Source organism: Cherax quadricarinatus, chromosome 27 (genome assembly GCF_038502225.1).
Source record: "Cherax quadricarinatus isolate ZL_2023a chromosome 27, ASM3850222v1, whole genome shotgun sequence".
In the NCBI taxonomy this organism is placed as follows: Eukaryota; Metazoa; Arthropoda; class Malacostraca; order Decapoda; family Parastacidae; genus Cherax; species Cherax quadricarinatus.
The window spans coordinates 31,511,711-31,527,183 of record NC_091318.1 but is presented as its reverse complement, the minus strand read 5'-3'; the positions used below and the strand labels follow the sequence as shown (position 1 = coordinate 31,527,183).

At 42.7% G+C, this 15,473-nt stretch overlaps 1 protein-coding gene across 1 annotated transcript in view; it reads right to left on the bottom strand.

Moving 5' to 3' along the window:
• Nucleotides 1–11,405, bottom strand: part of LOC128691012 (G-protein coupled receptor GRL101-like) — a 605,305-nt gene extending 593,900 nt beyond the window's left edge. Inside the window, exons 1-2 of the mRNA XM_070089232.1 lie at nt 11,326–11,405; nt 10,630–10,878 (exon numbers count right to left, since the gene is read on the bottom strand). Coding sequence (XP_069945333.1) covers nt 10,630–10,663 — 34 coding nt within the window. The 5' untranslated portion in view covers nt 10,664–10,878; nt 11,326–11,405. The remainder of the gene's footprint in view (nt 1–10,629; nt 10,879–11,325) is intronic.
• Between the last annotated feature and the right edge of the window lie 4,068 nt (nt 11,406–15,473).

Here is a 15,473-nt window from a genome sequence, read left to right as displayed (position 1 = left end):
TTTGTCAAATTAGGAGTTTGACAAAACTCCTGGAGAGTGAAATGTTGCCATAATAAAATGTCACATTAGTTGCATCCGTGCTCATTTACCTAACAACCTCATGTAACCTCTCCCAACAACGAAACAGTCAATACTCATGTAACCTCCCCAACACCAACTAACATTCTTATGTAACTTTCCCCAACACCCACAAACAATCATACTCAAGTAACCTCCCCACCATGCACAGTGAGTCCTGATGTTACTCCCACCACCCACAAATAGTCAATCCTCAAGTAACCTCCAAGACCATTACAGTCAGTACTTATATCCTCCCCACCACCATCAGTCAGTCCTCATATAAACTCCCCACCACCATCTAACATACAGTCCTCATATAACCTCCCCACCATCATCAATCCTCATATAACCTCTCCACCACCATCAAACAGTCCTTAAATAGCCTACACCACCTCCATCTAACAGAAAGTCTTCACATATCCAACCCACCACCATCAATCAGACAACCAGTCTTCATATAGCCTCCCCCACCACCATTAAACAAGTCCTTATATAGCCTACCAAACCACCACGTAACAGACAGTCCTCATATAACCTTCCCACCATCATCAGTCCTCATATAAGCTCCTAGTACCAACAAGCAGTCCAGATATAACCTCCCTACCACCATCAAACAAGCAGTCCTCATATAACCTGCCCACCACCATCAAACAAGCAGTCCTCATAACCTCCCCTCCACCATCAAACAGTCCTCATATAAGCTTCCCACTACCATCAAACAGTCCTTATATAACCTATCCCACCACCATCTAACAGACAGTCCTCATTAAACCTCCCCACCACCACCAGTCCTCATGTAACCTCCCCACCACCTTCAAACAAACAATCCTCATATAACCTCCCCTCCATTATCATACAGTCCTCATATATCTTCCCCACTATCATCAAACAGTTCTCATATAACCTCCCCACTACCATCAAACAGTTCTCATATACTCTCCCCACCTCCATCAAACAAACAATCCTCATATAACATCCCCTCCATTATCATACAGTCCTCATATAACTTCCCCACTACCCTCAAACAGTCCTCATATAACCTCCCCACCACCATCAAACAGTTCGCATATAAACTCCCCACCACCAAAACGACAGTCGTAATAAAACCTCTCCACCCTAACAGTCAGTCCTCATACAACCTCCGTACTTTCATCAAAGAGTCACTCTTCGCATAACCTTCCCCACTATCTGCAAGCAGTCACTCCACGCATATCCTCCCCGACTACCACACACAAACAGTCAGTGCTCACTTAATCTCCCCAACTCCAACAACACATTCACCTAAACAAGGGTTTAAAATATCACTTGCAACTGAAATGGGATAATTACATGAAAAATTCATAACTATTACTCAGCCCTTTGTCTGACAAACTACTTTATCAAAACCACATGAACTGGTACCACTACCAGCCACACGAACTGGTACCACTACCAGCCACACGAACTGGTACCACTACCAGCCACACGAACTGGTACCACTACCAGCCACACGAACTGGTACCACTACCAGCCACACCAACCGGTACCACTACCAACCAAACGAACTGGTACTCCTGCCAGCCACACGAACTGGTACCCCTACCAGCCACACCAACTGGTACCACTACCAGCTACACTAACTGGTACCACTACCAGCCACACGAACTGGTACCACTACCAGCCACTCCAACTGGTACCATTATCAACCATTCCAACTGGTACCACTACCAGCCACATCAACTGGTAACACTACCAGCCACACTAACTGGTACCACCAGCCACACGATGTGGTACCACTACCAGCCACATTAGCTGGTGCCACTACCAGCCACTCCAACTGGTACCACTACTAGTCACACCAACTGGTACCACTTTCAGCCACTCCAACTGGTACCACTACCAACTACACTAACTGGTACCACTTCCAACCACTCTGACTGGTATCACTACCAACCAAACGAACTGGTACCCCTGCCAGCCACACGAACTGGTACCCCTACCAGCCGCACCAACTGGTACCACTACCAGCTACACTAACTGGTACAACTACCAGCCACACGAACTGGTACCACTACCAGTCACACCAACTGGTAACACGACCAGCCACACTAACTGGTACCACTAGCCACACGAACTGATACCACTTCCAGCCACTCCAACTGGTGCTACTACCAACTACACTAACTGATACCACTTCCAACCACTCCGATTGGTATCACTACCAACCAAACGAACTGGTACCCCTGCCAGCCACACGAACTGGTACCCCTACCAGCCACACCAACTGGTACCACTACCAGCTACACTAACTGGTGCCACTACCAGCCACACGAACTGGTACCACTACCAGCCACACCAACTGGTAACACTACCAGCCACATTAACTGGTACCACTAGCCACACGAACTGGTACCACTACCAACCACTCCAACTGGTACCACTACCAGCCATTCCAACTGGTACCACTACCAGCCGCACCAGCTGGTACCACTACCAGCCACACCAACTTGTACCACTACCAGCCACATGAACTGGTACCCCTACCAACCACATCAACTGGTACCACTACCAGCCACATCATCTTGTACCACTACCAGCCACATCAACTGGTACCATTGCCAGCAACACCAACCGGTACCAATACCAGCCACACCCAGATTTTACGATGGGTAATCAAACCCCGTGATCGTAGTACAGTACGCAGACATTCAACAGTGCTTAACAGCACGTGTGCGACACACACACACACACACACACACACACACACACACACACACACACACACACACAAGGGAGAAAATGGCCATGTACAGACAGGAACCAGAGTCATAGAGGGAAAGGCAATGGGAGGAGGGGAGGGCGAAGTCAGTGTTTATACATGGGCTTCAGGAGAGCGAGGGCAGGACACACACTGAAAGACAGCAGGCAGAAAGAAAAGAGATTGAGAATATCATCACAGAAATAGGTGAACAGGGCATGTCCGAAATTGTAAATTTTCAGAGGATAGGGGAGTATTTAAAGGGGAGAAAACAACCGATCAAGCTGACTTTCAGGACAGAAACAGTGGAAACAGGATCCTCCAATAGAAACCACAGTTGAAGGACTCGGCAGAACACAAGATGGTGTTCCTAGACCGAGAGAGAACACAAACAGAACGACAGCAGCTGAGGGAGAGGAAACAAAAGTGAAAGGAGCTAGAAGGAGAGACAAGGACAGAATCAGCAGAGGACAACCAGAGCAAGGCAGAGCAACAAGAGCAAGCACACACAGAACCATCCCCAGAAAAACTCATGCTATTCCAACACAAACCACAATCCACACCCACAGCTCCCACCTAACACTTAGGTACAGAATCCCATCGTACACTGTCAGGACCCCCACCCTCACAGACCCCCCCAAAACACAGTGTTGAAGAGGAAACTGAAGGTATGGTATACCAATGATGATGGAATAACAAATAAATGGGAGAAGTGTCACGAAAGAGTCAAAGAGGCATCACCGGACATCATAGCTCTCACAGAAACCAGGCTCACAGATATGATAATAGATGACATCTTTCCAATGGGATATCGGATCTTGAAGAAAGACAGAGGGAACAGAGAGGGTGGGGTAGTGGCACTGCTTATGGTATTTTGATGAGCTGGAGAGAGGAGACAGAGGAGAAGCAAGAGATTACATAGTAGGAACGCTTCAGTCTGGAGGTCCCAAGATGGTAATTGCAGTTACGTATAACCCACCACAGAACAGCAGGAGGCCAAGGCAAGAGTATGATGAGAATAATAGAGCGATGGTTGACACACTGGCTGAAGTCGCAAGAAGGGCTCATGCTAGCATGGCAAAACTACTGATCATGTGTGACTTCAACCACAAGGAAATCGATTGGAAGAACTTGGAGCCACACGGGGGCCAAGAAACGTGGAGGGTTAAGATGATGGAGGTGGTATGGGAAAACTTCGTGTACAACATGTATTCACCTTGAGTAGTGCAGATTTTGAGGACATCATATATGAAAGACCCCTTGAGACCAGCGATCATGTGGTTCTAAGACTCGAATACACAGTAGAGTTACAAATGGAGGGGGAAGCAGGAAGAGCTGGTTGAAGGAAGTCAACTACAAGAAAGGGGGCTATGCGGGAATGAAGAACTTCCTTAACGGGGTTCAGTGGCACAGAGAGCTGGCAGGGAAGTCAGTGAATGAAATGATGGAATATGTGACAACAATATGCAAGGAAGCTGAGGAGAGGTTTGTACCCAAGGGTAACAGGAATAATGAAAAAGCTAGGATGAGCCCGTGGTTCACCCAAAGGTGCAGGGAGGCCAAAACCAAGTGTGTTAGGGAATGGAAGAAGTATAGAAAGCAAAGGGCCCAGGAGAATAAAGAGAGCAGTCGGAGAGCCAGAAATGAAAATGCAATGATAAGTAAGGAGGCCCAATGACAATATGAAAATCACATAGCAGGGAAAGCCCAATCTGACCCGAAGCTGTTGTACAGCCACATCAGGAGGAAAACAACAGTCAAAGTCCAGGTAATCAGGCTAAGGAAGGAAGGAGGAGAGACAAGAAACGACCGCGAAGTATGTGACGAACTCAACATGAGATTCGAAAAAGAGTACACAGAGGAGACAGAAGGGACTCCAGAAGGACTGAGAGGTGGGGTACACTACCTAGTGTTGGACACAATACATACAACCGAGGAAGAAGTGAAGAGGCTGCTGAGCGAGCTAGACACGTCAGAGGCGATGGGGCCGGATAACATCTCTCCATGGGTCCTGAGAAAAGGTGCAAAGGCGCTATGTGCACCCCTAACAGCAATATTTAACACATCTGTCGAAACAGGGAGATTACCTGAGGTATGGAAGACAGCAAATGTAGTCCCAGTTTTTAAAAAAGGAGACAGGCAAGAAACACTAAACTATTGACCAGTGTCACTGACATGTACAGTATGCAAAGTCATGGAGAAGATTATCAGGAGAAGAGTGGCAGAACACCTAGAAAGGAATGAGCTTATCAACAACAGCCAACACGGTTTCAGGGAGGGAAAATCCTGTATCACAAACCTACTGCAGTTGTATGACAGAGAGACAACAGTAAGACAAGAGAGAGAGAGAGGTGGGTAGATTGCATTTTCTTGAACTGTAAGAAAACGTTTGACACAGTTCCTCACAAGAAATTAGTGCAAAAACTGGAGAACCAGGCAGGGATAAAAGGGAAGGCACTACAGTGGATCAGGGAATACTTGTCAGGAAGACAGCAGCGAGTCATGGTACGTGACGAGGTCTCAGAGTGGGAGCCTGTGACGAGTGGGGTTCCAAAGGGGTCAGTCCTAGGACCAGTGCTGTTTCTGGTATTTGTGAATGACATGACGGAAGGAACAGACTCCGAAGTGTCCCTGTTTGCAGATGATGAGAAGTTGATGAGAATTCAATCGGACAAGGATCAGGCAGGACTACAAAGGGATCTGGACAGGCTTCAGGCCTGGTCCAGCAGTTGGCTCCTGGAGTTCAACCCCACCAAGTGCAGAGTCATGAAGATTGGGGAAAGGCAAAGAAGACCGCAGACGGAGTACAGTATAGGGGGCAAGAGATGACAAACCTCACTCAAGGAAAAAGATCTTCGGGTGAGTATAACACCAGGCACATCTCTTGAGGTGCACATCAACCAAATAATTGCTGTACCATATGGGCGCCTAGCAAACCTAAGAACAGCATTCCGCCATCTTAATAAGGAATCGTTCAGGACCCTGTACACTGTGTACGTTAGGCCCGTATTGGAGTATGCGGCACCAGTTTGGAATCCACACCTAGCCAAGCACTAGAGAAAGTGCAAAGGTTTGCAGCAAGACTGGAGGGCAGGAGAAATAGGGGGGGGGACATGATAATGGCATATAAAATACTGAGAGGAACTGACAAGGTGGACAAAGACAGAATGTTCCAGAGAGGGGACAAAGCAACAAGGGGACGCAGTTGGAAGTTGAAGACTCGGATGAATCACGGGGATGTTAGGAAGTATTTGTTCAGTCACAGGGTAGTCAGGAAGTGGAATAGTTTTGGAAGCGATGTAATGGAGGTTGGATCCAGTCATAGCTTTAAGCAGGGGTATTATAAAGCTCATAGTGCAGGCAGAGTGACCCAGTAGCGGCCAGTGAAGAGGCGGAACCAGGAGCTGTGACTCGACCCCTGCAACCACAACTAGGTGAGTACAACTAGGTGAGTACACACACACACACACACACACACACACACACACACACACACACACACACACACACACGCACGCACACACACACACACGCGCACAAACACACACACACACACACACACACACACACACACACACACACACACACACACACACACACACACACACACACACACACACACACACACACACACACACACACACACACAAACTAGGTGAGTACACACACACACACAAACTAGGTGAGTACACACACACACAAACACTGGAAGATTAGTCGAAGAGCCAGGAACGAGTATGCACCGGTAAGGAAGGAGGCCCAGCGACAGTATGAAAATAACATAGCATCGAAAGTCAAGACTGACCCGAAACTGTTGTATAGCCACATCAGGAGGAAGACAACAGTTAAAGAGCAGGTGATCAGACTGAGGACAGAAGGTGGAGAACTCACAAGAAATTATCAGGAGGTATGTAAGGAACTAAACAGGAGATTTAAGGAAGTTTTTACAGTAGAGACAGGAAGGGATCTGGGAAGACAGCACAGATGGGAACATCAAGAGGGAATATACCAACAAGTGTTGGGTGACATACGAACAACCGAGGAGGAGGTGCAGAAGCTGCTAAGCGACCTTGATACCTCAAAAGCGATGGGACCGGACAACATCTCCCCGTGGGTCCTTAGAGAAGGAGCAGAGATGCTGTGTGTGCCCCTAACCACAATCTTCAACACATCCCTTGAAACAGGGCAACTACCTGAGAAATGGAAGACAGCAAATATTTAAGAAAGGAAACAGAAACGAGGCACTAAACTTCAGACCGGTGTCTCTGACATGTATAGTATGAAAAGTCATGGAGAAGATTATCAGGAGGAGAGTGGTGGAACACCTGGAACGGAACAAGATTATAAATGATAACCAGCATGGGTTCATGGAAGGCAAATCCTGTGTCACAAACCTTCTGGAGTTTTATGACAAGGTAACAGAAGTAAGACACAAGAGAGAGGTGTTGGTTGATTGCATTTTCCTGGACTGCAGGAAGGTCTTTGACACAGTTCCTCACAAGAGATTAGTGCAGAAGCTAGAGGATCAGGCGCATATAACAGGGAGGGCACTGCAATGGACCAGGGAATACCTGACAGGGAGGCAACAACGAGTCATGGTACTTGAAGAGGTATCACAGTGGGCGCCTGTGACGAGCGGGGTTCCACAGGGGTCAGTTCTAGGACCAGTGTTATTTTTGATATATGTGAACGACATGATCGAAGAAATAGCCTGAAGTGTCCCAATTCGCAGATGATGTGAAGCTGATGAGAAGAATTAAATCGGATGAGGATGAGGCAGGACTGCAAAGAGACCTGGACAGACTGGACACGTGGTCCAGAAACTGGCTTCTCGAATTCAATCCTGTCAAATGCAAAGTCATGATGATTTGGGAGGGGCAAAGAAGACTGCAGACAGAGTATAGGCTAGGTGGACAGACTACAGACCTCACTCAGGGAGAAAGATCTTGGGGTGACCATAACACCGAGCACGTCACCAGAGGCACACATTAACCAAATAACTGCTGCAGCATATGGGCGCCAGGCAAACCTGAGAATAGCGTTCCGATGCCTTAATAAGGAATCGTTCAAGACACTGTACACTGTGTATGTTAGGCCCATACTGGAGTATGCAGCACCAGTCTGGAACCCACACCTGGTCAAGCACGTCAAGAAGTTAGAGAAAGTACAAAGGTTTGCAACAAGGCTAGTTCCAGAGCTCAGGGGAATGTCGTACGAGGAAAGGTTGAGGGAAATACGACTGACGACACTGGAGGACAGAAGGGTCAGGGGAGACATGATAACGACATACAAGATACTGCGAGAAATAGACAATGTGGACAGAGACAGGATGTTCCAGAGAGGGGGCACAGAAACAAGGGGTCACAATTGGAAGCTGAAGACGAGTCACAGGGACGTTAGGAAGTATTTCTTCAGTCATAGAGTCGTCAGGAAGTGGAATAGCCTAGCAAGTGAAGTAGTGGAGGCAGGAACCATACATAGTTTTAAGAAGAGGTATGACAAAGCTCAGGAAGCAGAGAGAGAGAGAGGACCTAGTAGCGATCAGTGAAGCGGTGGGGCCAGGAGTTGAGTCTCGACCCCTGCAACCACAATTAGGTGAGTACAATTAGGTGAGTACACACACATACACACACACACACACACACATACACACACACACACTGGATCTCTTCCAGACGAATTTAAACATAAAATATTCCCTTCATCCACAATGACTTAAAACTCAATAACTGTAAAAGCATCACTATCAGAAGTTAACAATTCTCTCTCTTCGTCAAAACCAGCTGTAGCCTTCATATCCTTATTCTGCTTAACACCTAAAAATCAATCCAATTTGTTTTAAACGTTAATATTTACCTAGAAGACACATGTAACCAAATTGGAGGAGGCAGCGTTCCTCTCACACGCAAACCCACAAGACTAAACCAATACGTAAATGTTAACCATATAAATCTAGGATGCTTAACTTTCCTCTCGGTCACATTTATCTCATTTATAGTAATTCTCAACCAGAAGCATCGCTGAATACAGTTGAACTAGATCATTAGCTAGATCAGCTACAAACACAGTGCAAATCTCACAACACTGAGAAAAGGAACCCAAAAGTACAGCAGGGCTAGATCCCTTCAGTTACTTAGCTTAATCAAAATATTTTCTCCTGTCACCTCCATACCTTCCCACAGATTTCAACAACAAAACTGTCTGTGAAGTATCTCTCGATAAGGTTAGCTCAGTTTAAAGATAAAATCAAATGCCATACTAAACCTAACATTGGCAGTCATCACTTATGAAATTCTGTTAAGTTGCGCCATCGTTTTGCCTATTTTCAGTTTCAACACTAAAAGCTTGAAGAGAGCCGAGTGGCCGGAAATTGTTGAGTGTGATAAACACAAACCTATAATGTTGGAGGAACCTTAATTGTCTGGTAAGTTGCCTAAAGGCGAAGAGACATAAAAAACAAAGATCACAATCATCATTTAAAATTTGGATAAGGCTTTGACAGATAATAGTACCAATTAAAATGCGCAATAATAAACTCCAACAAGATGATGATAATTCTGAACTAATCTCACACCTACCACTCCGACATAAAACTATTGGCAACATTTAACAGCGTAAAAGGCATCCAATCTTTAACATTTTTCCTAGGAATGAAATGAACTAACAGATTATTTTTGACTAGCACTGTGAACTCTTTTCAGACATAACCAAGAAAACTTGTGTATATGAAATAACAACTCAACATTCTCACAGTTTATGCCGGTACATATCCACCTGCAGTGAGCTACATCTTGCATGCACCTGCTGTAGCTGTCCTCAGGAGAGCCAGCTGGTGAAGATAGCATTCCACATTCAATCATCACACACTTCCCATCATCCTTACTCCGAGTTTATCTCGACTTCTATAACCAGTGATGGACACAAGGAAATTCTAGCATTATCCTTCCTTTTCTGAAGCTGGGTAAAGATACATCATGCAGAACAATTTCGCTTCTATCTTGCCTAGTAAGGCAGCAAAGAATTATATGCACACGCGCATTGTATGGTACAAGTTCTTAGAACACAACAGTCTAACACAATCCTTTCAAGTGGTATTCAGTGCAACTCCATATACCAAATACTAAGCTTAGAACGTCAAATCCCTTAAACTGGTTTAAAAAAGGTCTCTTTTGACAGTATCACAAATAACAGTCTTCTTGCAAAACTCTCGTGTCAAAGAATAAAATTTAGAAGAGTATTTATACAAGGCAGTTTCTGACATGCCATGTACACTAACATCCGTCTACCTCAAACATCAATTCTAATCCACAACGCTTTCAGCAAGTCTTTTGCGGTCCATACAACAGTATATAAACACAAACTTTTCATACAACTTTAAGTTACAGGAAAGGTAATGAATAACCTGTACATACACACTGAACATGTTTGAAAGAGATCCGTATATATTAGCCTCAGTCAGAGACTTATTTCAGTTAGACACTCATTCCACTCAGAGATCATTTTCAGTCAGGGACCCTCTTCAGTCAGGGGCCCTCTTCAGTCAGGGGCCCTCTTCAGTCAGGGGCCCTCTTCAGTCAGGGGCCCTCTTCAGTCAGGGGCCCTCTTCAGTCAGGGGCCCTCTTCAGTCAGATGTCATCTTCATCTGACAGAAGATAAAATACATAGATCTCTTTCACCTAGGTTTCATTTTTTTGTCTAAGATATTTCTCACTTGTTGATAGGTCTGTTTCATGAGACTATTTATTTTTTATAGTTGATTGTTTACGAAACTCTCACTTGCTGTCGTTCAGTGTTTAAAAGACTTGTAAGGAAGAACATAGAAAATTTCTTACCTGCAATAATGAGGAGAACAGCGAGACTCCTCATAGCTCCAAGATAGTTGTCTTGGACGAGGATTGTGGTTGTCTTGGACGAGGATTATGGTTGTCTTGGACGAGGATTGTGGTTGTCTTGAACGAGGATTATGGTTGTCTTGGACGAGGATTGTGGTTGTCTTGAACGAGGAGTGTGGTTGCCTTAAACGAGGACTGTGGTTGTCTTGAACGAGGATTGTGGTTGTCTTGGACGAGGACTGTGGTTGTCTTGGTTAAGACACGAGACTGGCGTAAATTAAAAAGTCATCACACAGCATTCTCTCTTTCTCTCTCTCTCTCTCTCTCTCTCTCTCTCTCTCTCTCTCTCTCTCTCTCTCTCTCTCTCTCTCTCTCTCTCTCTCTCTCTCTCTCTCTCTCTCTCTCTTTATTCTAGTATTCTTCCTGTTTATTATTTTTAATAATCAATTTTTCACATGTCAACAATATTTTTTAATGTTTGTTTCTAATTTCAACTTTTTCCCGAGAAATAAATCACTAGATAATTTTTTTTTATATTTTCAAAATTATATTAATATATATCCGGCAAAACTTTCCAATTATGAATCACTAAACGCAAATTGTATGCTCTAAATTCACTTATAAACACATTTGACACTTATTAAAAACATATGAGTCACTTATCACTTGCAAATACAGGTGATACTTATCACTTACAAACACATCTGCCGAAAATCACTTAACACATGTGTCACTTAGGTGTTCAAGTGTCACTTGCTCACATGACGGCAACATCTGAAAACGAAATTTTGAGAGTGAAAAGTCAAATTAATATGGAAAAAATATTATTTAATCACATATATCAGCACTAACACTACACACAACCTCTAACTTCACTCACTAATAACACTACACACAACCTCTAACTTCATCAGCAATAACACTACACACAACCTCTAACTTCACTAATAACACTACACACAACCTCTAACTTCACTAATAACACTACACACAACCTCTAACTTCACTAATAACACTACACACAACCTCTAACTTCACTCAGTAATAACACTACACACAACCTCTAACTTCACTCAGTAATAACACTACACACAACCTCTAACTTCACTAATAACACTACACACAACCTCTAACTTCACTCAGTAATAACACTACACACAACCTCTAACTTCACTCAGTAATAACACTACACACAACCTCTAACTTCACTCAGTAATAACACTACACACAACCTCTAACTTCACTCAGTAATAACACTACACACAACCTCTAACTTCACTCAGTAATAACACTACACACAACCTCTAACTTCACTAATAACACTACACACAACCTCTAACTTCACTCAGTAATAACACTACACACAACCTCTAACTTCACTCAGTAATAACACTACACACAACCTCTAACTTCACACAGTAATAACACTACACACAACCTCTAAACTAATAACACTACACACACTCTAACTTCACTAATAACACTACACACAACCTCTAACTTCACTCAGTAATAACACTACACACAACCTCTAACTTCACTCAGTAATAACACTACACACAACCTCTAACTTCACTCAGTAATAACACTACACACAACCTCTAACTTCACTCAGTAATAACACTACACACAACCTCTAACTTCACTCAGTAATAACACTACACACAACCTCTAACTTCACTCAGTAATAACACTACACACAACCTCTAACTTCACTCAGTAATAACACTACACACAACCTCTAACTTCACTCAGTAATAACACTACACACAACCTCTAACTTCACTCAGTAATAACACTACACACAACCTCTAACTTCACTCAGTAATAACACTACACACAACCTCTAACTTCACTAATAACACTACACACAACCTCTAACTTCACTCAGTAATAACACTACACACAACCTCTAACTTCACTAATAACACTACACACAACCTCTAACTTCACTCAGTAATAACACTACACACAACCTCTACTTCATAATAACACTACACACAACCTCTAACTTCACTCAGTAATAACACTACACACAACCTCTAACTTCACTCAGTAATAACACTACACACAACCTCTAACTTCACTCAGTAATAACACTAATAACTTCACAGTAATAACACACACAACCTCTAACTTCACTCAGTAATAACACTACACACAACCTCTAACTTCACTCAGTAATAACACTACACACAACCTCTAACTTCACTCAGTAATAACACTACACACAACCTCTAACTTCACTCAGTAATAACACTACACACAACCTCTAACTTCACTCAGTAATAACACTACACACAACCTCTAACTTCACTCAGTAATAACACTACACACAACCTCTAACTTCACTCAGTAATAACACTACACACAACCTCTAACTTCACTCAGTAATAACACTACACACAACCTCTAACTTCACTCAGTAATAACACTACACACAACCTCTAACTTCACTCAGTAATAAATAACACTACAGTAATAACACAACCTCTAACTTCACTCAGTAATAACACTACACACAACCTCTAACTTCACTCAGTAATAACACTACACACAACCTCTAACTTCACTCAGTAATAACACTACACACAACCTCTAACTTCACTCAGTAATAACACTACACACTATCTCTAACTTCACTAATAACACTACACACAACCTCTAACTTCACTCAGTAATAACACTACACACAACCTCTAACTTCACTAATAACACTACACACAACCTCTAACTTCACTCAGTAATAACACTACACACAACCTCTAACTTCACTAATAACACTACACACAACCTCTAACTTCACTCAGTAATAACACTACACACAACCTCTAACTTCACTCAGTAATAACACTACACACAACCTCTAACTTCACTCAGTAATAACACTACACACAACCTCTAACTTCACTCAGTAATAACACTACACACAACCTCTAACTTCACTCAGTAATAACACTACACACAACCTCTAACTTCAGTAATAACACTACACACAACCTCTAACTTCTAATAACACTCAGTAATAACACTACACACAACCTCTAACTTCACTCAGTAATAACACTACACACAACCTCTAACTTCACTCAGTAATAACACTACACACAACCTCTAACTTCACTAATAACACTACACACAACCTCTAACTTCACTCAGTAATAACACTACACACAACCTCTAACTTCACTCAGTAATAACACTACACACAACCTCTAACTTCACTCAGTAATAACACTACACACAACCTCTAACTTCACTAATAACACTACACACAACTCTAACTTCACTCAGTAATAACACTACACACAACCTCTAACTTCACTCAGTAATAACACTACACACAACCTCTAACTTCACTCAGTAATAACACTACACACTAACTCTAACTTCACTCAGTAATAACACTACACACAACCTCTAACTTCACTCAGTAATAACACTACACACAACCTCTAACTTTACTCAGTAATAACACTACACACAACCTCTAACTTCACTCAGTAATAAGTAATAACACTACACACAACCTCTAACTTCACTCAGTAATAACACTACACACAACCTCTAACTTCACTCAGTAATAACACTACACACAACCTCTAACTTCACTCAGTAATAACACTACACACAACCTCTAACTTCACTAATAACACTACACACAACCTCTAACTTCACTCAGTAATAACACTACACACAACCTCTAACTTCACTCAGTAATAACACTACACACAACCTCTAACTTCACTCAGTAATAACACTACACACAACCTCTAACTTCACTCAGTAATAACACTACACACAACCTCTAACTTCACTCAGTAATAACACTACACACAACCTCTAACTTCACTCAGTAATAACACTACACACAACCTCTAACTTCACTCAGTAATAACACTACACACAACCTCTAACTTCACTCAGTAATAACACTACACACAACCTCTAACTTCACTCAGTAATAACACTACACACAACCTCTAACTTCACTCTAATAACACTACACACAACCTCTAACTTCACTCAGTAATAACACTACACACAACCTCTAACTTCACTCAGTAATAACACTACACACAACCTCTAACTTCACTCAGTAATAACACTACACACAACCTCTAACTTCACTAATAACACTACACACAACCTCTAACTTCACTCAGTAATAACACTACACACAACCTCTAACTTCACTCAGTAATAACACTACACACAACCTCTAACTTCACTCAGTAATAACACTACACACAACCTCTAACTTCACTCAGTAATAACACTACACACAACCTCTAACTTCACTCAGTAATAACACTACACACAACCTCTAACTTCACTAATAACACTACACACAACCTCTAACTTCACTCAGTAATAACACTGCAAACAACCTTTAACTTCACTCAGTAATAACACTACACACAACCTCTAACTTCACTCAGTAATAACACTACACACAACCTCTAACTTCACTCAGTAATAACACTACACACAACCTCTAACTTCACTAATAACACTACACACAACCTCTAACTTCACTCAGTAATAACACTACACACAACCTCTAACTTCACTAATAACACTACACACAACCTCTAACTTCACTCAGTAATAACACTACACACAACCTCTAACTTCACTAATAACACTACACACAACCTCTAACTTCACTAATAACACTACACACAACCTCTAACTTCACTCAGTAATAACACTACACACAACCTCTAACTTCTAACTTCACTCAATAACTACACACAACCTCTAACTTCACTCAGTAATAACACTACACACAACTTCTAACTTCACTCAGTAATAACACTACACACAACCTCTAACTTCAC